The following is a 25,170-nucleotide window of genomic DNA, read 5'->3' as shown; positions in this document are numbered from 1 at the left end:
AACAGGGATCACTGCTCCCTGCACCCAATCCATTACCATTAGTATTAAGGAACTCTGAAGAACATGAAAAAGAAATCAAAGAAATGTGGGCACTGTTTGAACCAAGTAGCATTTTAGTAATAAACCAGTTTCTAGAGATTGGATTATTCCAATGGGAAAATCCTGTGAAGTCTGTTTCCCCTAAAACAGACTGCTGTTGGGAATGGAGACACTGTTGCTCACAGAAAACACCCACAGTCAGAATGCTTCTCTTACAGCTTACTGAGAAGTGTATGAAGAAAGAGCTGTCTCTCCTTCGGCCTCACTGGAGTCAGCACTTCAGCTACCCATTTCCTGACCACACCCTGGAACTCTTCATCGTCTGAATTTTGTACACATACAAATCTTAAATTCCAATACCCCACCTTCTGACCACAACCTCCTACCCTTCCAGTTCCCCTCATTTCAGTCGTCTTTGCCCTTGAACCCGGCCTTGGGTCAGTTCTTTCTTCCCTCCATTTCCTACCACCTTTCTCACTTTCCTTGGAAGCTGGTCCCCTAGTTACTCACCTGGACTGCTTTGAAATTCCTTTAAAACCCTAACCCCATTCCTACACTGAGTCAGACCCACCCCCTGGGTCATCACAGCAAACTTCTGTCAGTGTTCACCCAAGTGGCAGGCTCTGCTACAGAAAATCCTGTGATGGGTGGATCATGGCGCTCTCCTGCTGTGTGTCCCTCCCCCTTAGAGGGTTCCCAGAACATTCACCCTGCTCCTCAAGGACTTTCTCAATATCTACCCCCTCTAAGAGGAAGCCCTTACCTCCTACATCTCAGAAAACTGAGGCCCTTAGACCTGAAGCACATTATGTTTCTGCCTTCCTCCATTCATTCATCCAACAAGTAACTCTTGAATGCCTGTTATGTCCCAAGCACTATGCTAGGTGCTGGGAATGAAATAAGATACACTGTCCACCCTCATGGTGCTTACTCCCTGCTGATGATTGCAGATGTGTAAAGAAGCCTAATAAGAAGTCCTCCTACGCTCTGTGCTGTGAGAAAATTCAAACTACTGGGTACTCCAGTTGCCAGCCCCAGCTGAGCCCAGATTCTGCGTAATCACAGGCCAGACATCAGACGTGTAAGGAGAGAAGCTGCCAGATTACCCCATCTCCCAGTGAGTCATGCCGCACTGTTTGAGGATTCTAGGCTCAGGCCCTAGACACCGTGGAGCAGAGGCAAGTTATTTCCACTGGCTCTGTCCAAATTCATGACCCAAAGAACCCATAAGTCAATACTTTTAATGAAGTTATTCTTTCTTCACCTGGTTGGAACACAGTTCCAACTTCCTTTGCTTAGCTAGATTTCTCATTCCTTAAGACTGAGTTCAGGCCTTTTCCTCTCTGGGAAGCATTCCCTAAACCCTTCAGTTGGGGTAAGTGGCCCTTCTCTGGGCTGCTTTACTTCTTCTTTAGCATTATATAGATTATTACTTATTTTTGTTCACCCAGGAATTATGTGTGTATCCAGCCGGGCACAAAGGTATTCAACATACACATATTAGCTGAAGTTAAGTGTAGACTCCACTGAGCTGGTCCCAGGTAGGTCCCTACAAATGTTTGTCTTTAGCGCCCTCTACCGTCTCTGTAGTTTCCTTCAAGACCACCCTACTGGCCTCCCTTACCCCAATTCACTTTCAGTATCACTAATTAGTGATAACTGAAAAATGACATTAGCTTAGAGTCAGAGTTAAGCTTATAGGGCAGGGGAAGCCTCCAAGAGCATCATCTGGGTCCATGGATTTGCTAAAATCTAATCACTTAGAATGTGATTATATACCAGGGATTTGAGCTGAACTGTCTCTTCTGGTGTTCCTGGGATGGAGCCAAGTGAGAGCAGAGCCTTGAGAAACAGAATCACACTGCAGTGTAGATGCATGTCCAAAAGGAGAGAATTGCTTAGGGGAGTGAGAACAGGGGAGAAGACTCAGGATTACAGGAAGGGCCAGGAACCTGCCTCTTTGATATCTGCCCCACTATCTGGGTGTTTGCTTCTATGTATTTTAAGACTTTGTTGTTTTTGTTATTTTTACTACATTAGCACTTTGGGCGGGTATTTATTGATGATCTACTCCCACCCACATTTATACTCTAAGACACCATTTCTCTTTGCTAGAGTTGATTTGGCCAGGGCCCAAGCTGGGTTAGAGTCTTCCCTCTGGGAATCTGAAACTGAGACAGTCTCTCCATGTGGTAAGAGCTATCTGCAACAGTAAAGCTGGGGGTAGCCAGACTATACAATAAGGACCAGAGAAACAGAAAAGGGAGACAAGAGTTTTGATGGCTCTGCAGTCCCAGTGTCTGTCCCCTTCTGTCTGTCCTCAGATTCTGATAGCCTTCCCCAACTCTGTAGCCTTAAAATAGTCCTCCTTTTCCTCTTCTGACTTCTAGTCATTGGGGTTGCTGTCACTTACAATCAAAAAATCTTAACTAATACGATAGGGGTGCCCAAACCGTGTGCTGAGGCACCTGGGGCACTGCATTACACTCATGGGGGTATTTTGTTACTTTCTCACTTGGCTCAAGTTGTATTGTTTTCAATTATTTCTTTCTCTGTGTTGTATATTCGATGTGGGTGGAGAATAGTTGCTGACCACTAAAATAAGGAGCTGAGGCAGGCTGAATAGACTGTCAGGTGTACCTGAGGGACTGATGGGAAGTAGGAGTTTTCGGGGTGGCCATCTGACCCTAACGGACAGGAGAACAGGACAGGTCCAGTGGGTCAGTAGGTGGATCCAGGCGTGGGGAGCAGAACGTTCTCACTAGAGTTTATACATTTTGGTAAGAGTTCATCCTGTGTCCATCAGCTGGGTGACAAGCAAATCTAACTGAATGTTCATGTTTAAGGTTATTTTAAAAGCAAAACTCTAACCATGTTGAAGTTTTGGTGTGCAGCAGATTCCATTTAAAGAGCTTAAAATACAAGGTAAATAATATGTTGATGTATCTTGTGACCATACTGGGAGAAAATGAATATGAAACTAATTTAAAAATTGACATTTATAAATCAAAAGGTTAAACTTTGCTAAAATTCACTTTACAAAGAACATGACACCAAGGGTAGGGGAAGGGAGGTAGCTCAGCTTTATTTATGAAAAAAAGATCACTGACAAAACATTAAAAAGCCAAAACTAAAATGACATTTTTCATTACATTGTGAGTTGAAGTTTTGTATTTCTTTATTAATTAATTTTTTAAAAAGAGAAATGTCTGAAATCAGCCATGGGCAGGTCCTTAATCCACTTTTAAATCCTTCCCCACAAGCATGGCAGTCACGGGGTGCATACTCGCCCTGTGCTCTTGGAAGGTACAAATGGCTTGATCGTGGGATTTGTCAAAGGCAGCAAGGTCCCTGTAAAAAAAAAAATAATAATAAAGAAAAGAAAAAAGAAAGATAGATAATGACTTGTTGACTTGTTTTGGCAAACTGTATTATACTTGTGAAGTAACTGAAAAGTAAACAGATTAATAATAGATATTTATGTCATGGTTATATATATATATATTTTTTTTCAGAATTCTGCCAAATCCATAGTCAACATAACTTCCCTAAGTATTCTTAACTTCTATCTTGTGGCCAAGATACAACTTTTCTCAAGCAACCTGCTCTTAAGACTTCTTTGCAACATCTGAATCAAAAAGATTTGACTTTACCTGCTCGATTCTTCTTGCATTTAATTTGACTCTTTTTTTCTTGTCCATCCCTACTCACCAATTATCTTCTACTTGCTTTTAAAGATCTTTCTGTGTATGTAAGATTGTCTTCAATTTTTTTTTCTTTTCACCAGCGTCTAGCCCTATTTGGCCCATAATAGGTAATCCATATATAATGCTCCTTAAAAAACTAATGAAATCATCTCAAATTTTAAATATTTTGAAGTGTTCATTCCTATCCCAAAATTATATCTATAATCTTAAACAAATTTAAAATATTATTTTTAGATTGCACTTTAGAGTTAAATTTAGCAATAACAAAGACAGCTGTGTAAGATTTTCCTTTCCCATTCCTTCTATAAAGTCAAAGCATAGTCTGACTTGGTTCTTACTTGAATAAGGGTCGAGTAAACTTCATTCTTCCTTGTTCAGTCGCCATTTTTAGAGCCAAAGGAATTGCTTCCTCCCATTTCGATTGAATGCAGAGTCGTAACCATCTAAGAGGAGGATTTTTAGGGGGGTTGGGGTAGGAAATGAGGAGGAAAAAGTAGGATATGACAGGTTTATCTGAAAATTGCTTTTGTAATGATGAATAATCCCAACATTATAGTTGCATTGTACACCACCATATATTATGTCTTTATTCTGAGAATCTCAAATTCTTATATACACCATTTAATAATTGGAAAAGAGAAGGAAGAAGAGTTTGTTCTTGAAAAAGATCATATGTTTTAAAAGGTTTGGATCATGTCAGTGCTCATGAACCTGACATATGCAATTTCTGAAGGAATTAAACTTTGATTTAAGCTCACACTACAAATCTGACTTAAGAAAGATGAACAGAATCAGAGATTTCTAACTATTCCCATGTCAGAGTCCATTGGTTACTCGTTGAAGAATGCCTATTTACCATTGAATCCTTAATTCTAATTTTTTTATAAAAGCTATGAGAAGCTTAGAATGAATTTTAACAAAAAGATTAATATTATTATCTTACAGATACTGCAAACTATTCCTTAAAGACCATGATAATGATGGTTATAGACGCAATAAATTTGACAAGGATTTCCCAAGCCTCATGTATGTCTCACACGCTGCTTTCCCTTTCTCCACCTTTTAAAGTAGTTTTCTACTTTCTTCCACTGAGACAAGTTAAAATGATGTACCTGAATCGTATTTCAGAATTGTTAATGGCATTGAAGTTGTACACCTCTTGCATTCGCTTTATGTGCCCCAAAGGAAGAGGTGCCTAAGAGCAAAATAAAGAAGTATAACGTATCATTTCAACAGGATTCCTTGGAAGAAAGGAGCTGGAGAGAAATTCTTAGCCAGATTAAAATCCTCAGTATTTTATAATATAGAAATAAGTTAGATAAAAATAAAAGAAACATGCACACTAAAATAAATTTTGTGCAAACTTCTTCTGGATAAGGGTGTTCTGCTAGGAGCCAAGGGACTAATTTAGTTTGTGAGGTACACGGAGAACTAAATGAGAATTACTCTCTCAGACTTTCTGGCGTATATAGATGCTAACCTTCACAGCCTTTCCAGAGTCTTTCAGGTTCATCCTTATACCTTTTATGTCTTAAATTTATTCCATTCTTCAGATTCTGTCACAGTTCCTTAATTTTTTCCCTCATCAATTCCTCCCAGCTTTATCATTGTATATTTCCTCCAAAATCTATATCCTTACAAAATAGCAATTTTTAAACTTTTATATTGCAGGCCTCTTTCAGAATCTGATCAATATTATGGACCCCTTCCTCGGGGTGAGGGGAATATATTTACCATATAAACACAAACTTGTGTGTGTAGTTTCAGGGGGCTCATAACTCCTGTGCCTGTGTTATCCCACGTTCAAGTAGAACAGGTTTGCATGAAGGAAAGAAAGGAGAGTTCCGTCTGGACCGGCAGAGAGTCTGTGGTGTCTGTGGGGTGCAGGCTGAGGTTCCACTAGATTGATGGTAGCTCTCCGCTCGTCATGACCTCATCTTACAAAATCCTCACTCCACCCTCATTAACCATCTCTGCTCTCACTGGCTGCCAGACCCTTCCCAAACTGCTTAGTTCAACCAAGCTCCAAGTCCACCGTGGTAGGCCAGCTGGTTAAGTTCACCTCCCAGGTGCCCTTACTTCTGTAGTGTCCCCTGTGCCTACTCCCCAGCCAGCCCATCTGGCTCTCTCTCTGCTTGTTTCTAGGCTACCCGGCAGGCAGGGCTACAGAAACTGGTGAAACCGTGATGGTGGTTTCATGCACTGAAAATGGATTCTCTAAGGCCCCTGTTGCTTTAAATTCCTACTCCTCATTTTGTATCGATTCCATAGGAAATTCTGTTCAAAGTCTTCTCTGTTCCTCTCCAGGTCCTTGGACCCAAGAGCTCCCTGCATGTAATAGTAGAGACACTGTCATTGTCTCCCTTTTGAAATACAGCACCTCCTTTCAACTTCACATATTCTTTTAACTACCTGGCTTTGAAACCTTCAAATCTGCTTGGACTCCTTCCTGTTAACCCCTAAATCCAGTCGGTCACAACCCCTATGCTCTCATCCTGTGTGATCTCCCTCTCACCCATCTTGTTCTTTCCTTTGTCACCAGCTCCCTCCCTCCTTCCCTCATGTCCTGTCCTCCAAGAATCTCCCTACTAACTTTCACCACCAGTGTTCCTCACAGCACTCCAACCCTAAGCACCAGTGGGACAGTCTTCATAATCCATCACTCCGTCAAAGGACTCTCTTGTTAAAAATGCTAAATACTTTGCTACTGACGAGAATACAATCTAACATTCTTAGCGTGGTTTTCAAGACTCATCACATCTGATTCTAGCAGCCTTTTAGTAGTATCTGTGTTCACGTCTTTCCCAGAGCTACCACTGACTCCTGCAACGCTGGGCACGCTGTCCCTTGCTGCTCCCTGACTTGAATTCCTACCTCGCTGCTGACCCTGCTCTGCTCAAACCAAGCCCTCCTCCTCCAGAATTCTTCCTGATGATGCCAGTGAGAAGGGAGTTCTTTTTCCTTTTTTTCCTCAAATGATACATAAAAATATCCCTCCTTTTATCACTAAATTTTGCATTTGTAACCTTTCCTACTAGATTATAAACTTTCTGAGGACACAGCATATTCCTTTCTTACATGTTTTTATATTCAGCACAATATTAAACATAGCAGGCATTCACCAAATGTTTTTAAGGAAACAAATGGATTTTATAAACCTTTTTTTTTATGTTAGTTTCCACATTAATTTTTCTTTCCAAGTTGGGTTCGACTGTAAACACTGTTCCTTTATGCCCAGTTTAATTTCCAGCGTTTTGAACTAGTACTTACTCTCTGGAGCATCTGTGCTAAAAATTCATTCAACTGATGAGAAGATAGGTCTTTCAGGTCTTCTGAGCTGAATGAATTTAAATCATCTTCTTTGGCCTAAAAGAAATGTTACCTGATTATTTCCATTTGTGTACAATTCAATAATACTTACTTACTTATTCTGACATAAAAATAAAAATTAAGAAAGAGAGAAATACAAGTATGCATAAGATTGTTAAAAAAATAAATTTAAGCCTTAGCTATTTTAATCATTCTGAGATTGCATCACCATAACTTAAAGAGCTGATATGCCTTTATTATTTAGGAAAAATTAGACTATTAATAATAAGAGTGGAGGAAACTTTTGACATCCTTTGTACCACTCATGATACATAGATTTCCAAAGTAAAGAAACATTACGAAAAGCATGTCCACTACTTTATAGGCCATTTCAAAAATTTGGGTAAAGGATCAAATTGCATATTTTAAATATCACACTAATGAATGGATAAGGCCACAAGCTGATGTTTACCTCCATCTCCATACATTCTATTTTCCCCACTTAATCTTAAAAATCATCTAAGGGGAAAAAAAGTGAGTCTGTACTTTTCAACTGAGATTTGTTGCCAACTGTCTTTGAGGAAATGATAAAGGAAGACTAAATAAAGCTTACCAAAATAAGTATTTTAAAAATCTTTTAAAACTATTTTGAAGTTCTTTTAAACTAGAGTTTCTTTTAATTTTAAAAGAAATATATACAAACATTAAAAAAAAAATCAAATAGGACCAAATGAAAAATTCCTTTGCTTTTACTCCCTGTCTCCAAGTCCCAATCCTCAGTAACCTACATTAGTAGTTCCTTGCATCTCCTTCCAGAAAATTTAACGTATGCATATACATTCTTGTACAGAAACATATTATTTTACACCCTCCTCTTCCTTCAAAATGCTTCTTAATATCAGAACTTCTTCCTCTTTAGAAACTCACCTAAATATCAGAACTTACAGATCTCATTCTCTGTTCAAAAGCATGCACATTTAAAATATCGACTAAGGATATATTCATTAGTGGTAAAAAGATAAAAAGCAAGGGGATGATAAACCAAACTTCCTGGTCATGGTTACATGGAGGGCAAGGTGGGCAGAGAGAAGGGTGAGATGGAGATGGCGAAGTCCTGACAGGCAGGGACATATGCGTACAACCGCCTGCTTCTCTGAGAAGCCGCTTAGATTTTATAATTTCTTACCAAAAAAAAAAAAACAAAAAACAAAAAAACTTGAACTTAGATCTAACAAGTTAGTAATGCTCTAACCTTGTTACGAGAATCTCTAAATCATCCCAAAGATGTTTATATTTTATTTAAAATTACAGTCTATTTTCCCTTGGTTTCTGGTTCCATTTTCCTGATCTGCCTTACTCCTGACTTGGTTCCTCTTCCTTCTTCTGGCTCTTAGTGGATTCTCCCAAGACCTGGCACTTTCTACTCCTCTTACTCTCCACACCCACACAAACTTTACTGCAAACTATCATACCTCCCTATCTGTTCTTCTGAGAGCCCATTCATCTTTCCTAAAAATCACTTACTCTCCCCTAGGAGAGTAGAAAGAGCAAGAAAAATCAGAACTAATACCATCAACATCTGCTTGTTTTCCCCTCTCAAACTTAATTTTACACATTGTGGGCTGGTACCGTATCATTTTGGACAAACTTGACTTATGAATAGTGTTTCCAAATACATGAGTTTATAAGTAAAGCAGCACTCCTCAGACGTCATTGAGTAGAGATGTATTTGCACAATTCAAAAACGAGTCAAAAATCACATTATTACTCACAGTAATCCATCTTTGACTTAAGGCGATACAAGCATTTGTCAGAGTCATATCATAACTGCAAGGATGAAAAGTAGCAGAGATTAAGTTTTCTAAAAATGCACATGCTTTGCTTTTGCATCAGTGCCATTTTGAAGTTACAGAACTTAATAATTTACATACTTAATACTGTGAAATTTACATATGTAAATTTTAAAATAAAGATAAAGAACTCCAGAATGATGGAAGCAGGAAATCTACCTCATTTAAATATTACTGGTATCATCTAAGGACACAGAAATCCAAGTGGCTACCCAATTACCAAGTGAAACACTAGATCATTCTTTGGAGAGAATGTCACAACATCTCAGCAAGGACTGTCACATGCTTCTGTAGTCTATGCTGAAGGAGCTGGGACCAAGATGAGCACACTGAGCATGACTGCATGGCAGGAGCAGTTTCAGGCGCTCAGGACAACATGGCAGACCCCACAAAGTCCTTGTTCTGGTGGATTTTACATTCCGTCGTTCCTACCATCTAAACATCCAACATATCTGTGAGCAACTGCTATGTGACAGGCGCCATTCCAGATGATGGGGAAATAATGGTATCCCAGGACACCCTTGAGAGACTGCAAAATCATGTGAGTTTGTTCTTCTTTTCAGATGAAAGCAGAATTAACAAACTCTGACCATTAAGTAAAGCAAGTTACGCTAAGATGTGTGTTCTCAACTTAGAAAATAAATCATTACAATGGAAGAGACCATGTAATGTGTGCAAGATTCTTGTCAGACATCCCTCTTTGTCCATAAATCAAGCATGCTTGCTATGAAATGTTTCTGTTAAAGAACAGAATCAGCTGCCAGTTTGTCTTGGTGAAGTAGTCAGGCTGTGGACAGAAGGGAAACCCTCTCATTTGCCCTCCAGACCAAGTGGGATCAGAGGTCCTTGACTGCTTAGGCAGTAAATCACCTTCAGCTAGAACATGACTTAGCACTGATTTTATAAGGAACAATAGGGCAGTAGAAAAAACCTTTGGCTGATCTGTTTTTTGGTGCCTGAAACTTTTTCTTGTTGTAATGAAAAAAAACGAGGTAAGAATTAGCCCAGGGAGGGGAAGCAACCCTTACGTAGGGCAAGGTCCTAAGAAAAGTAATGAATGAACCAGGTATGAGCCCTGTTCTCATGGTGCTTCAATGCAATGACAGAGAAAGACTAATAATCACACAAATAAATCTAAAATTACAACTGTGGCAACAGCTGTGAAGAGGAGATACACAGCACCAAGAAACCCCTACATGGAGAGTTGACCTGGTTAGAGAGGTCAAGGAGTGCTTCCATGGGGAAGTGATTCTTGAGTTGAGATTAGAATTAACTGGGTGAAGAGTACTCAGGGTGGAGGGAACGGCATGTTCTTGGCTGCAACACAAAGCAGTTAGCATCTTCACAGGACTCTTAGAATACCAGGCTTCAGGTCCCTGATACTAGGAAGGTGTTTCATTTAAAACATAGTATAATGGAGGGTTTAAGATTGCCAGGGTTTGAATCTCAACTCATTACTTGCTTGCTGGGCAACTTTCAGCAAGACACTCTACCTAGCTGAGCCTAATCTGCCTTCTCTGGAGTGGGGACGATAACTGACAACACTGTTGTAATGATTAACACGATACTTATATGTTATTTTCAAGGAAAGGGGAATATCTTACTCTTTTCCATCTCTCTCACCATCCTTGTGCAGAAAGGAGGCACTCAATAATTACTTGCAGTCAGTTGAACTGATTTATATTAATAATATCATGGAAATTATTCATTTGACCTCAGAAGTTAAGGTTCTAACACCTAAGAACTCTCCTCTCATCACAAACTAGGAATAGCTTAAGGAAGGCATAACACCCTTTCAGTTATTTGAGGAGCTCTAGGATTTAGGAGAATGGGGAGGAAAGCACTGGTGGGTAAGCACTTACTTGGGTTTTATAGGGGGCAGTCCAGGAGAGTAGAACCAGGCATTCCAATCAACTTGATTGAGAATATCAACCTGTGAACAGAAGGAACACCCAGTTTACTACAGAACACTCTTTTCTATTGAAAAAAAAAAATCTAAAACAGACTTTCAGGTTCTCAAATCTATAATTTTGTCTACGTAGACATGTCAGGATAATTTCTGTTTCTTTTCTAATAAATTCATACTCATCAGTATACCTGTCAAGTCATCTATACCTGTCAAGTTATCTGTCAAATAATTAAAATAGAAAAATTAAGTACACACAAAAAATAAATCTCTGAAACATACTATAGCAGATTGCTCTGAAATTCCACATATGAGTTCATGTTGTTGAGATCACATTTTAAATAAGAAAACATTCAATGAAAGATTGAGTCTTAAAATGAATTCTAAAGCAATACTACTATGAAGTAGTTCATATCAGCCTAATAAACAGTCATTAAATAAAGCTATATTGGGCATGAAAAATAAGAAAGCTTTTAAATTCCAACCTTATCTTTAAAGTGGGAATACAGGAAATCTTTCCAGTCATCCGTGGTTATGCTCTTGTAGGAAAATTTCTCAACGTAAGCCTTTAAGAATCCTAGGAAAACCTCTAAGAGTTTTTTAAAAAGAAGAAGAAAAGAAAAAAGAAAAAAGTCAATTAGTAGAAAAGTAATTATTTAACATATTTTTTGGTTCTTCACATTCTACCAAGCCACAGAGAACATTCAGAGAACAGGGAAACCAATGAGGGCTTTAAGAGTCAAAGAACATTAAAAAAGGGAGGTAGGACTTAAGCTGGACCTTGAAGAGAATATGCAATTTGGTGGAAGGGGGAAGAGAAATCCTAGGTAGAGGTAAGGGGGTGACACAAGACACAGAAAAGGGATATACAACACAAGTTCTAAAAGCAATGATGATCAAAAAGGAAGAAAATATGTAAGCTTGGACAGATGGAATGAATCCAGATGAGGTAGGTCCATCAAAGTCCATTGACAAGACAGTGCTTTTAAACACCCATCAACAGGGAAGGTTACATAAACTCAACACATGTATGTAATGAAATGTTATGACAGCGTCAAAAAGCATAAGATAGATTTGTATGTTCTGACGTGGAAGGATGTATGTAAAACATGGTTGAGTTAAAAAACAAATGTAGAACAAATATATAGCATGATTCACTTTCTGTAATAACTGTATATTTATTTGTTTGTTCATTTACACTTAGAGAAAGATCTGGAGTCACACATACCAAACTGAGGAACTCTCACTTGTCACTCTTACAAACTTCTATGCAACACAAACATTTTTTTTCAATGAGTACATACTATTTTCCTAATCTTTCAGTTGTTTTTGTCTTTTAAGTCAAGCAGAACACTTTAGAAGTCACGGGTTATTCAAGGTCTTAAGTAAAGAGGTAACATTAGAAAATGATACAGATTTCTTCTGCAGCTACATAAAGAAATGAACTGAAAGAAAAAAAAGTGGAGCAAAAACAACAGTTAAAAATTCTATTACCCTCAGAAAAAAAGTCAGAAAATGCCAGCTACTTGCCTGGTCCTCCAAGAAGCTGTTCAAGGTAAAAGAGTAAAGCAAAGCCCTTCTCATAGGGAACGGAGGAATACGCTACATCAGGATCCACGTTTGTCAGATCAACCACAAGTTTGGTGAAAGGATGTGTCTCCCCAAAAGTCTTTATCTGTGAGACACAAAATTAGAGGAATGTTCAAATATGAAGACTGGTTACCACCATGCAAACAAGCTAGTAAGGGAGTGTTACTTCACCCGGTGGCATAACTTTAGAGGAATCTAGAACTTAAACTTAGAGACTGGAAATCATAGGATATGTTAGCACACATTTCTGGAAGTCTATTAACAGGATGGCTACTAGCATTAAGGTTTCATGATATTTCTTGCACAATAGTAGGCTTTATTCTTACAAAAAACTAGAAAAATGTTTCAGTGCCTGGTTAGCAAATTCATCTCAGAAGAGAGCACTTAAAAATGACATAAATGCATCAAATAAAATTCAAACAGAGTAACTAACTGACTCCATTACTTGCAAAGGCCCAGTGAAGTCCTGTTGGTCATGAACACAACCTCACACAGGATAATGACTCACATGTATCAACAAAACATTATACCAGCATCTGCTTGATTTCCCAAACTGGTAAAAGTGACTTTCTTTTTGCTACTTAGTAAAGCTGCTCTGCGGAATGAATTTTTGAACACCTACACAATTCTGGATGAATGCTTTTAAATGTATCACTCACTTACCGAATTCTGTAGTTCTCCCCATCCTCCTAGAGCGTGAAAATGTCTGAACTTTTCACCAAACAATCGTCCACAAATGTGGCGTTCCAAGTATACAGTGTGTCCTTCATTTAACCTGAAAAAATTTAAAAATAAAAACATTGACATGGCTGAGATAAAGAGGCATTTTAATCAACAAGGATTTTCTTTTTGGCATTTCTACAGAGTAAAGCAACAGTAAGGCATGAGCAGTGCAGTATAAGCAGACTGCCCAGCTCAGAAGATGGTATGGAAAACTAAGCCATGGCTCTGGTTTTGCATGTCCATGTATTAAAATGTGACTATACCAGGAACTAAACAGTAAGCATCAATTGAAAACCTCTGTCCTACCTGACATTGTGACCGTATTACAGAATTAAACAAAACCCAAAAAACAAGCCTGCCAACTCAAGAGATGGTAACAAAGAAAAACAAGATAAACACATAAAACAATTCAGGATGGTGGAAGGCAGGGAAAGAAATTAGTAACAAGAACCAATAAAGAAAGAATAATAAATCTTACCAAAAGTGATCCCAAGTTTTGTTGGTCACTAGATTTCCAGTCCAACTATGAGATATTTCATGTGCAATAACCTAAAGGAAATGGTGGAAGTGATTAATGATAAAATTGATTAAATAACTCATTATGTAAGCATTCTAGTTGTTTTTTCACGTAGCTTAAGTCTGTAATCTTATTTTTTAAACATTTTTTATTGAGTTATAGTCATTTTACAATGTTGTGTCAAATTCCAGTGTAGAGCACAATTTTTCAGTTATACATGAACATACATACATTCATTGTCACATTCTCTTTCGCTGTGAGCCACCACAAGATCTTGTATATATTTCCCTGTGCTAAACAGTACAATTTTGTTTATCTATTCTACATTTTGAAATCCCAGTCTGTCCCTTCCCATCCCCCACCCCCTGGCAACCACAAGTTTGTATTCTATGTCTATGAGTCTGTTTCTGTTTTGTATTTATGGGTTTTGGGGGGGGGGGGGTTGGTTTTTTTTTTTTTTAGATTCCACGTATGAGTGATCTCATGTGGCATTTTTCTTTCTCTTTCTGGCTTACTTCACTTAGAATGACATTCTCCAGGAGCATCCATGTTGCTGCAAATGGCATTACGTTGTCGGTTTTTATGGCTGAATAGTATTCTATTGTATAAATAGACCACCTCTTCTTTATCCAGTCATCTGTTGATGGACATTTAGGCTGTTTCCATGTCTTGGCTATTGTAAATAGTGCTGCTATGAACATTGGGGTGCAGGTGTCATCCTGAAGTAGGGTTCCTTCTGGATATATGCCCAGGAGCAGGATTCCTGGGTCATACAGTAAGTCTATTCCTAGTCTTTTGAGGAATCTCCATACTGTTTTCCACAGTGGCTGCACCAAACTGCATTCCCACCAGCAGTGTGGGAGTGTTCCCTTTTCTCCACAGCCTCTCCAGCATTTGTCATTTGTGGACTTTTGAACGATGGCCATTCTGACTGGCGTGAGGTGATATCTCATTGTAGTTTTGATTTGCATTTCTCTGATATAGTGATATTGAGCCTTTTTTCATGTGCCTATTGATCATTTGTATGTCTTCCTTGGAGAATTGCTTGTTTAGGTCTTCTGCCCATTTTTGGATTAGGTTGTTTGTTTTTTCTTTATTAAGTCGTATGACCTGCTTATATATTCTGGAGATCAAGCCTTTGTTGGTTTCATTTGCAAAAATTTTCTCCCATTCCATAGGTTGTCTTTTTGTTTTACTTATTGTTTCCTTTGCTGTGCAGAGGCTTGTAAGTTTCATTAGGTCCCATTTGTTTATTCTTACTTCTATTTCTATTGCTTGAGTAGACTGCCCTAGGAGAGCATTTTTGAGATGTATGTCAGATAATGTTTTACCTATATTTTCTTCTAGGAGGTTTACTGTATCTTGTCTTATGTTTAAGTCTTTGATCCATCTTGAGTTGATTTTTGTGTATGGTGTAAGGGAGTGTTCTAGCTTCATTGCTTTACATGCTGCTGTCCAGTTTTCCCAACACCATTTGCTGAAGAGACTGTCTTTATTCGATTGTATATTCTTGCCTCCTTTGTCGAAGATGAGTTGACCAAAAGTTTGTGGGCTCATTTCTGGGCTCTCTATTCTGTTCCATTGGTCTATATGTCTGTTTTTGTACGAATAGCATGCTGTCTTGATGATTGTAGCGCTATTGTATTGTCTGAAGTCTGGGAGAGTTATTCCTCCAGCCTCTTTCTTTCTCTTCAGTAATGCTTTGGCAATTCTAGGTCTTTTGTGGTTCCATATAAATTTTATTATGATTTGTTCTAGTTCTGTGAAATATGTCCTGGGTAATTGGATAGGGATTGCATTAAATCTGTAGATTGCCTTGGGCAGTATGACCATTTTAACAATATTGATTCTTCCAATCCAAGAGCATGGGATATCTATCCATTTTTTAAAGTCTTCTTTAATTTCCTTCATCAATGGTTTATAGTTTTCTGTGTATAAGTCTTTCACCTCCTTGGTTAGATTTACTCCTAGGTATTTTGTTACTTTGGGTGCTATTTTAAAGGGGATTGTTTCTTTACTTTCTTTTTCTGTTGATTTATCATTAGGGTAAAGAAATGCAGCTGATTTTTGAATGTTAATCTTGTAACCTGCTAACTTGCTGAATTCTTCCATTATTTCTAGTAGTTTTTGTGTGAACCTTTTAGGGTTTTCTGTATATAGTATCATGTCACTGCATATAGTGACACTTTTACCTCTTTTCCAATTTGGATCCCTTTTATTTCTCTCTCTTGCCTGATTGCTCTGGCTAGGACTTCCAAGACTATGTTGAATAGGAGTGGTGATAGTGGGCAGCCTTGTCTTGTCCCAGATTTTAGTGGGAAGCTTTTGAGTTTTTCACTGTTGAGAACTATGCTGGCTGTAAGTTTGTCATGTATAGCTTTTATTATGTTGAGATACGTTCCCTCTATACCCACTTTGGTAAGAGTTTTTATCATAAATGGGTGTTGGCATTCTAGTTTTTTTAATTCTACTTTGTTCAATTTTTTTTAACATTAGCTGAGATATTCATGAAATTACTCAGTTCAGCAAAGAAAATCATAATTTAGCCAAAGTTAAAAAAAGTATAGCACAGTTTAAAAAAATAGTAACAAAATATTTAGAAAATATTAAGATAAATGGAGATCAAAACATAAAATGTTCTTAAATCTAATTGATAATATAATAATGTCTTGCAACGAGAATCTCCAAGTTATCCTTTAGAACCATGTCTTCAATATAACAATACAATGGATATTTTAAAATCAGTTGACTTAATACTTCTCGAGGGTAAGACCATGATAATAAATTTTAACTTACATTGGAGAGTGACTTATCACCTGCCTAAAAAAGAAGAAAAGTACCTTAGTATTTCAGCAATCAAACCAAGACTATATCTAAAAGACTGCCTATGTCAAGATGCAGTATTCTGGCATTTATGGTCCCCTGTATCTACTATGCCACTCCAAAGAGTTCAAAAGCAACATGTACTGAGAAAATAAAAAATACAGGACTGAAAAATAGCAGAATTCTTTCTCTCCCCCATCCTGGGAATTTTTCCAATACCAGGAGAATAAGTATACTTGTCTGTAATTAACTTCCAGGAAATATTTCTTCTCTTCTATTTTTTAAATATCCACTGTTATTCACCCTTATGTACCTTCAATCTCCCCTTATTACCCACAGTATGTTTAAGAAAAGTCTGTAGTGTCCTATGTCTCCTCTGGTGTTTTTATTTTATCTGTTTAGTTGCTAATCCAATACTCACTTGGTTCTAGGAAGGATTTAAAGTAGCTTACAAAGGCATATAAAATATAGCTATATGTTGTGGGCTAATCCTTTCCTAGGCATGGTAAACTGAGTTTTGTTTTGTTTTATTTTTTTAACCAGTAGATGTATGCCAAGTGTAAATGGTATAGCTTCTTTGTCTGAATATGTGACTCACCAATAGATAATTGTTACACAGCCTTCCTCCCCCAATATCCCCAAATGCCTTGAACCCTATATTCTTTTCTCCCAAATAACCAAATCATTCTCTTTAGAAAAATGAGATGATGCTAATAACCACAATAAGCAATAAAATCAGAACTAGGGTTACATAAATAAGAGAAAAGACTTTTAAAAATATTAGGAGTCTAAGGTTCTTCATATCTAGGTTTATGTTTGAGGAAAACTCAACTTCAGATGAAGAAAGATGAACACTTACCAGCAGAGTAGGAGTTACAAAAGTGAGGCAAGGATTTTCCATACCACCGTAAGGGAAGGATGGCGGTAAGACCAATAGGTCATACTGCCCCCAAACATACGGGCCTCCCAGATCTTCTGCAATTTTAAGCATAGATTCAGTCTGGAAAATTAATGCATATATTTGTATGTCTTAATCATTACCATAATGAATTTCTTAAGATTGTACATTGCTTTCTATGAAGGCTATGAGATAGTGATGCTTATTTACAATGAAAATGACACAAAAATGCATGGACTGCAAATCCACATAAAATAAGATATACTATTTGATTCTTTTACCACATTACTTAAAACCATCTCATTTCATACTTAAAATCTTAAATCTATTGTCTACCACAGTTGTTATTATAAGGGGTAACTTTAGGACCAACCTCAGAAAATTCATAAGCAGACTTTTCCACCTGCTCTTTCTCCGACCATACCAGTGTTCTTGGGCCAATTTGCCTGCAAAGTGAAAAAGCTTAATAAAAACAAAATTCAAGACAAATTACTCCCCTGGTTCCAGGAAAGATTTAAAGTATTGCATACAAATCCTTAGAGTAGGAGTGTGATTTACCATGTGCTTATGGGGAGGAGGTGACGTTAAATGGCTTCTCTGAGGTACAAACCTCCCATTGTAAATGTGGCAATAAATCCACGTGTCTATACGGAGATGCAGTCTGGGCCAAGTGAAAACTGAGACATGAAGTGCCTCCAAAGGTTAGCTTTTTGGCTCCGGTAAGACCTTTAGGGATCTAGTTTCTTCCCTCAGTCTTACAACTACAGAAACGCAGTCATGGCTTAATCAGAGATTGTTCCAGAACAAGGGGGGATATAAACTTTGTTATGCCCTTAAAGACTGAACATTTTTATATACGAAGAAACAAACAGAAAAAGAAGGAAATCCTGTCACATGCTATAACATGGAAGAAACTTAAGGACATTTCGCTAAGTAAAATAAGGCAGAGAAGGACAAATACACTATGTCTCCACTGGTGGGGTATCTGAAGTAGTCAAATTCAGAGAACAGAAAGAACAGTGGTCACCAGGGACTGGAGGGAGGTGGAAATGGGGGTTGTTGTTTCAAGGGTACAGTGTTTCAGTTTTCCAAGATGAAAAAGTTTTGGAGATCTGTTTCTCAACAATGTGAATATACTTAACACTAGTGACTACTGAATTATACATGTTAAAATGGTTAAGATAGTAAATGTTGTGGGTTTTTAAAACCACAATAAAAAAAGAAGAAAAAAACAATTATAGTATCACTTATATAAGACTAGAATGCAAAAACATTTTTTTATCTAAATTTCATCTTAAAAATTTTATGCAATGCCAAATCCCAAACAATAAGACTCTGCCTTGATATTCTGCCCCAGAGAGGCAGTGGATTCTAAAGCAGTGCTTCTCCAACTTCAGTATGCATACAAATTATCTGCGGAGCTTGTTCAAATACAAATTTTGATTTAGTAGGCCTGGGATAGGGCCCAAGAATTTACATTTCTAACCAACTCCCAGGTGATGCCAAAGCTATTGGTCTGTGGACCACAGTGAGTAGAGATGGTAACCAGTGCTATCCAACATAAAATTTATGTATGAGAGCCACAAATGTGAGCCACATATGTAATTTTAAATTGTCTAGTGGCCACATTTTATAAAAAAGGCCAAATGAAGCTGATGAAATTAGTTTTAATAATATATTTTGTTTAACCCAACATATCCAAAACATTATCATTTCAACAAGTAATCAGTGTAAAAGATTACTAGTGAAATGTCTTGCATTCTTTTTCTCATACTAAGTCTTTAGAAATCCAGTGTGTGTTTTACACATACAGCACATCTCCAGGCACAGTGGTTTGTGGCTGCCACCATAGATAGCAGACCTCCATGCTGCATGGACTCCAAAGTCAGAGGGCTGAGATATGGGTCCTGGCTCTGACATTTCCTAGCTCTGTGACTCTGAGCCGATTATCTAAACTCACCGAGCATCCATTTCTTTATTGGTAAATGAGAAGAAATAATTGTATCCACTCCACAGTTGTGAGGATTCAATGGGGTGATGCATTGGAGTTGGCAATCAGACCTGCTGATTGTCAGCGGCTGTGACAGTTATTATAATTATCATTTAGTGAGTGCCTCCTCTAGGCCAGGAGCTTTACATATGTTAAGTGTGTTAATCCTCACAAAACTCCTTTGAAGTATATGTGATTATTTCTAGTTTTTAGGTGGAGATAAAACTCAAAGAGGTGAGTTGGCCAAGGATGTAGATAGTTAACTGCTAGAGCTGGAACCAGAATCTGTGTTTGCCTGACTTCACCATGTCCATGTTTCTGGCATTTTAAAGGAAGTGATTACTACAGCCATTCTTAATTGTCCGTTGTTTAGAAATAAGAATAAACAAAAAATTAAGAAAGAAAGGCACCCCAGTTGTTGGTAACATTTTAACAAATTATCTGATATTTCTGTAATATTTATAGGTTTCCAAATGCTTTAATATATTTTATCTCATTTGTTTCACAGAACCACCCAATGAGGTAGGAAAGGGGGATATTATAATTTCAAGGATGAGGAAATGGAAGTTATGAGAAGTGACTTGTTCAAACTTATGTTAGACTCCAGATCTCTAAAGGTAAGCACATGCTCATTCTATAATACTTGGGAAATCTAAGGGGTGATTGTTAAAGATTTTTTAGCATAAAAAATTCGTTACTTACATTTCATGATTAGATTGAGTGTTTCTAGGGCTGTCAGCTTGGTATCTTGAGAAATACACAACTGATCTACCACTTAATCCTGACAGAAGTTCAAGACGCCTAAGATTTAATCTTTTCATAAACCCCACAATTTGTTCAAAAGCTCACCTGCTTTCTAAAGCGCCAACAACTAACGCAATCAAGTAGCAGGGGATCGGAACCTAAGGGGCAGACAAAACACAAACCACATGCTCGAATGAGTGTTTCAAAAGGTTTCAGAATAAGATGATTTGTATTCAAGAGAAAGTAAATTCCCTTACAAATCTCCAAACATTCATATGTATTACTTTCCTTTTGTATCTCTCAAATTGTTCTCATTTCTGAGGGGTTCAAATAGTTCAAATTTGTGACATAAAACATTTCAAAACATTTCCCTTTTATATCATTAGGAAGGAAAGCATCTGAAATGTGAGAAACATGATTGCACATAGTATTACAAGGTATATTTTAAGCATTTCACAAAAATTAACATACAAGAAGGCATCTAGGCTTTTCTCTTCAGTTTTTTGTCATTTTCTCTTGAATTAAAAACATTTTTTTAAATTTCTTTTTTAAAACCATTCCTGGTAGATTTGAGAGACATGCAAAATAACCTAGCAGTAAGAGGATACTGAAGGTTTGGGAGGTTGGAATCCCAGAAGCTTGTGTGGGAGCAAAATTGTCCACTGTGGCTCCATTACATGTTCTGTTAAAGAGACTTTAAAAAGTGCGTGCGCGCGCACACACACACACAAACTATTCATTACAGTCAAAGATACAAGTCAAATTACCAGCTACATAGGAATTTTAACTTAAAGGACTGTAACAGAGTGCTTTTTTGGTCTAAGACAGCTCTTCCATTTGTAAATGCTACATAATCATGTGCCCATGCTCTGGTACAGGGCAGGTGAAAGTGTAATTTAGGAACCGGGAACCTGCTAGTGACTGAGCTGAGGGAAAATGGGATCGGGGCACCCCCAACTATGCCTATCGAGCAGCCTCTTTCTTCAGGTCAACACTGGGAGCAGAACCAAATATATTCAAAGCACAAAAGAAAAAGAAATGAAGAAAACAGCAGAGGGCAAAAGCTCTGGATGGGCAAAAGCTATTTGTAGCTCCCCACCACCTAATACAAAAATCTAGACCCTAAGATCTTACTTTTTGGCTGAATCTGTATATTTTCCTGCTTGAGTCCTCTGGGTCTGGTGCTTCTCCATCACGAATGGCACTCATCAGTGCTACCAGTTCTTTAGGGACAGACACCTAATTGAGAAGATGTTGTTGTCAGTTAAAATTAAAAGGTTCTATGTAAAATAACTGTTCTTCCCACCTTCTTGACTATCGATACAATAGACTGTGAACCCAATACATTTGTATGTATCAGTTTTATAAATAGAATCAGCAATATATAAAGCTGGCTTCTTTAAAAATGAATGTGAAATATCTGAACTATCTACTTATCCATTCATCCATCCATATTAAGAGCATTTGGTAGAAACTAGATTAAAATCCTAGCTCTGCCATTTACTAACTGCATGGACTTCGGCAAGTAACTTCCCTAGGCCTCAGTTTCCCCCTTCTGGTAACTTCCCCAATCTTCATAAGATTGTTGCAGGGAATCCATAATGTGAATGAAGAGCTCAGCACCACGCCTGGCAATGGCAACCACCACCCCTACTCCCCTCAACACTCTCAGAAGAGATTCCAAAGGATGCTATACTCACTTCAGGACAGAGAATACAATTCTGAACAGTCTCATACTTAAAACATAAACTTGGAGTTATAAATTGTACTTTTTAAGGGTCATGAATATGAGAAACAAACTTATTGTTGAGAAATGTGAAATAAGTTTCTCTGGAAATTTGTATGGGAAAAGATCCTCATGGGACAAGACGTATGGTAACTTAAGTGTGTGCCCTCCCCCCATGATTCTGAAAGTTTGACTTCTGATGAATGTCGGAATAAAGGATCATCCCCTGAGTATTCATGATCTAGCCAGCATCCAGCCCAGTAATGCTGGACTTTCATGTTCTTCCCACATGGCCCAGTCCTCAAAGCTATCACTGAGGCAGGCCCAGAATCAGCAGCTCCAGAACCAGTGCTGCAAGAACTATAGGGCCCAGAGCTTAAAAGCATGCAAGAAACACTCTGGTCCCGCTTCCTCCCTTCACTTGGGCAGTGACCTATTACACAGATGAGACAAACGGAGGTCATGAGGTCAAAAGACTTGTCCAAGGTCATACAGTTATTAAGTCCAGAACCTGGGATTCCTGGCCTCCAAGTATAGTTTTCTACGGCACTGTTCTACGGGCAGGGTTGTGGGGTGATCTGGGACTCAAGAAGGCCCTGTAAATACATGTTGGTTCCCAATTCTATTTGCTTGGTCTAAGTCAGTCTAGCCTCTAGGAGAACATTTATTTATTAATTATAGTCTACCTTTTCCTAAATGGATTAGTAGTACCCTAGACAAGAATACTTTGGAAATGTACACAGACAAGTCTGCAGTATATGCCCCCACTAGGATACCTGGATAGATGCTTTTATGGCTAGAAAGTGCATTTTTAGGAACTTTAATTCTACAAATGTCAATTTTTTTTATTTAAAAAGAGTTGTTCCCAAATTCTTGTTTTTAGGTCCAGAATTCTGAATTCCTTTTAAAATGAGTGGCACTCATTTCCTTTTTTCATACTTATGTTTGAAATAGCCTTTAAAATAGAAATTCCAAATAAGGTCCATAGCCTCTTTTTTATGTATTTCAATAATGAAGTAAAATATTTCTAACTATAAAAATTCAATTATTATCTCTGCTTATCATTTATACCACATTTACTTACATGGATCATTTTGGAAAAATATCCCATGCTCATGGATTGGCAGAATTAATATTGTTAAAATGTCCATACTACCCAAAGCAATCTACAGATTGAATGCAATCCCTATCAAAATACTAGAGCGGATCATTTAATTCGGTTAGTAGTTTCAGTGATATTTACCTCTGCACTGTAGGTTAATTTCACAGAAGGAGTGTCCTGGCAAGGAAGAATTGCTCTGCAGTGAATGGCCTGGGAGGGGGAGGGGAAAAAAGAAACAGCTATTCCTCTGTCTCCTAAATCAAGTCATTAAGAGATCATTAAAATTGTGCATTGTCCTTAGACATATTCATTTTAAAAATAAAAATATGCCTCACATTTCTTCAGCTCTTTTAAAGTAACAAAAGTAGACCTGTGGATAAAAAAAAAACCCTGATTTTCCATTTTATTGTATGGTCAACCCCCACATTTCAGCTGAAGCTTGAAGCAAGGTTAAGCAGTGATTCCTGAGTAATAGTAGTGCCCAGTGAGAAGCTGTTGGGAACCCTGAGTAAAAAGGGCTCTTCAGTGAAGTACATTTGAGAACCATGGCATATTACATCCCTGTCTGGGAGAGTCACTGGTAACATTAGCCTCCTGAAGGCTCTGACAATACCTACAATAAAGAAACCTGTTTGAATTCTTATACTTATTTCAACATGAAACGCATTTTCCTCTGGTTAGTTATTAACATCTAAAGGGGCATGAGTGTTTTGAGAAACACAGCTTGGGGCATGTTGCTAGAGTCTTGACTTTGATCTTGCAGCAAACTACAAAAGTAAACACTAGGAAGATAAGGAGGGAGAAAGAAAAATCTTTCTCACTACCATCTAGACAGATTCATTCACATAATATGTAGTGTTTCTTTGCTTCCACATCAATCTGTCGTAAACATCAGTTCCATCAAGAAGAATGGCCAGAGTACCTGTGATTTTATACCCTGGTCTGTTCACAGATAAGTCTGTATCTATTGCTGGTGAACAAAGGAATCCTAGCCTCTTTGAGACAGTCTACTGAGCTTAAAGGACTACTGATACTAACATCTCTCTCTGAAGTTGTTATAAATCCCAGACATACTTTATGCTTCCATAAACTTCCTTCTATCCTCTATCCTCCAAACTCTAGCCCTTTTCAACTCAGATCTGTAGATTCTTCAAAGATATGGGGATCCCAAATGACCTCTAGATGGATTCGGTATAACTAGAAAAACCACCCAGTTCTCTCTCCCAAAACAAGGTTCCAAGACCATGCCTTTACGGTTCCTTAATGGTTTGGTTATGTGACTCAGCAATGCCAGAGCATTTTGTATGTATTGCACTGGATAAAACTAAATCCAGGAAAATATGCATAGACAACTGTAAGCAAACTCATCAAACAAAATCATTTCCAGATGCTTCTTATCAACTGCAATAATTTCTTAATTTAACTAATCTCTTTCCTCCATTTCAAAAACTGATTCCAACAAGAAATGGAATAATGTGTTCAAAATTTACATTCTTGTGACTCACAAGTCTTACATTTCTTGCCAACTTTAGTTTATGGACAATCCATAAGAATTAGTGATGAGAATCACGTAAGAGATAGTGAATAATTGGTATATTCTTGCCTAGAATATTGTATCTCTTCCAGATTAGTGAACTAAAGGTTTCTTAGATTAAAAAGAGGTTTCAATTGGCAAAAGAAAATAAATATGTCTAAATCAGATGCCAGCATTGCTTCCTTTTTGATATACTTACATTCAAATGTGAGCCTACCACAATATCTATCACACAGGAATATTAAAAGGATTAAATATATGAAGTACCTAACACAGTGCTTGGAAATACAGTCAATGCTTAATGAAGTGAGTTCCTTTAATTGTAAACTATTTGATTACTAACAGAATTAGTTTTTTTTCTTTCAGAGGAGTTTTATACTTACTATCTTTGTGACAGATCATCCTTAATTATGTGGTCCTTTATTCTTAGTTTTTATACAGAAAACATAGTTTAAATCAGATCATTTTAAAGCGATATTCAATATATTTACATAATATTTACATTTGTAAATGTATATGAAAATCAGAAAAAGATACACACCAACTCAACAGCTACCTCTGGGCAATGGTGTCTGGAGAGGATAGGAAATCTGATCTTTCACTTTCCTTTTCTTTATTGTTAGCAATTTTCGTAACCAGTACATACTTTGTTTTATCAATGTTTTCCTTTCATTTTTTGACCATTTATTGAGTGTACTCTGTGCCAAGTTCT

The 25,170-nt window shown here is 37.6% G+C and overlaps 1 protein-coding gene and 1 long non-coding RNA gene across 3 annotated transcripts in view; one reads left to right on the top strand and one right to left on the bottom strand.

The window, feature by feature from the left end:
• Positions 1 to 25,170, top strand: part of LOC123618998 (uncharacterized) — a 44,116-nt gene that overhangs the window by 17,170 nt on the left and 1,776 nt on the right. The window contains exon 3 of the long non-coding RNA XR_006727505.2: positions 19,861 to 19,969. This is a non-coding gene — a long non-coding RNA (uncharacterized LOC123618998). The remainder of the gene's footprint in view (positions 1 to 19,860; positions 19,970 to 25,170) is intronic.
• LTA4H (leukotriene A4 hydrolase) overlaps positions 3,100 to 25,170 on the bottom strand; it is a 29,930-nt gene continuing 7,859 nt past the window's right edge. The window contains exons 4-19 of one of the 2 annotated variants that reach the window (XM_010962755.3): positions 23,066 to 23,134; positions 21,231 to 21,335; positions 20,202 to 20,254; positions 17,736 to 17,808; positions 17,324 to 17,464; positions 16,438 to 16,461; positions 13,603 to 13,673; positions 13,065 to 13,176; positions 12,342 to 12,486; positions 11,297 to 11,400; positions 10,768 to 10,838; positions 8,828 to 8,882; positions 7,017 to 7,112; positions 4,859 to 4,941; positions 4,085 to 4,189; positions 3,100 to 3,390 (exon numbers count right to left, since the gene is read on the bottom strand). In XM_010962755.3, the coding sequence (XP_010961057.1) occupies positions 3,273 to 3,390; positions 4,085 to 4,189; positions 4,859 to 4,941; positions 7,017 to 7,112; positions 8,828 to 8,882; positions 10,768 to 10,838; positions 11,297 to 11,400; positions 12,342 to 12,486; positions 13,065 to 13,176; positions 13,603 to 13,673; positions 16,438 to 16,461; positions 17,324 to 17,464; positions 17,736 to 17,808; positions 20,202 to 20,254; positions 21,231 to 21,335; positions 23,066 to 23,134 (1,425 nt within the window). In that variant the 3' untranslated portion in view covers positions 3,100 to 3,272. The remainder of the gene's footprint in view (positions 3,391 to 4,084; positions 4,190 to 4,858; positions 4,942 to 7,016; positions 7,113 to 8,827; positions 8,883 to 10,767; positions 10,839 to 11,296; positions 11,401 to 12,341; positions 12,487 to 13,064; positions 13,177 to 13,602; positions 13,674 to 16,437; positions 16,462 to 17,323; positions 17,465 to 17,735; positions 17,809 to 20,201; positions 20,255 to 21,230; positions 21,336 to 23,065; positions 23,135 to 25,170) is intronic. The other variant, XM_045522435.2, reaches the window with a different exon arrangement.

The sequence above is a fragment of the Camelus bactrianus genome, chromosome 12, assembly GCF_048773025.1.
Source record: "Camelus bactrianus isolate YW-2024 breed Bactrian camel chromosome 12, ASM4877302v1, whole genome shotgun sequence".
NCBI lineage: Eukaryota > Metazoa > Chordata > Mammalia > Artiodactyla > Camelidae > Camelus > Camelus bactrianus.
This window is presented reverse-complemented; position numbering and strand designations above follow the sequence as displayed.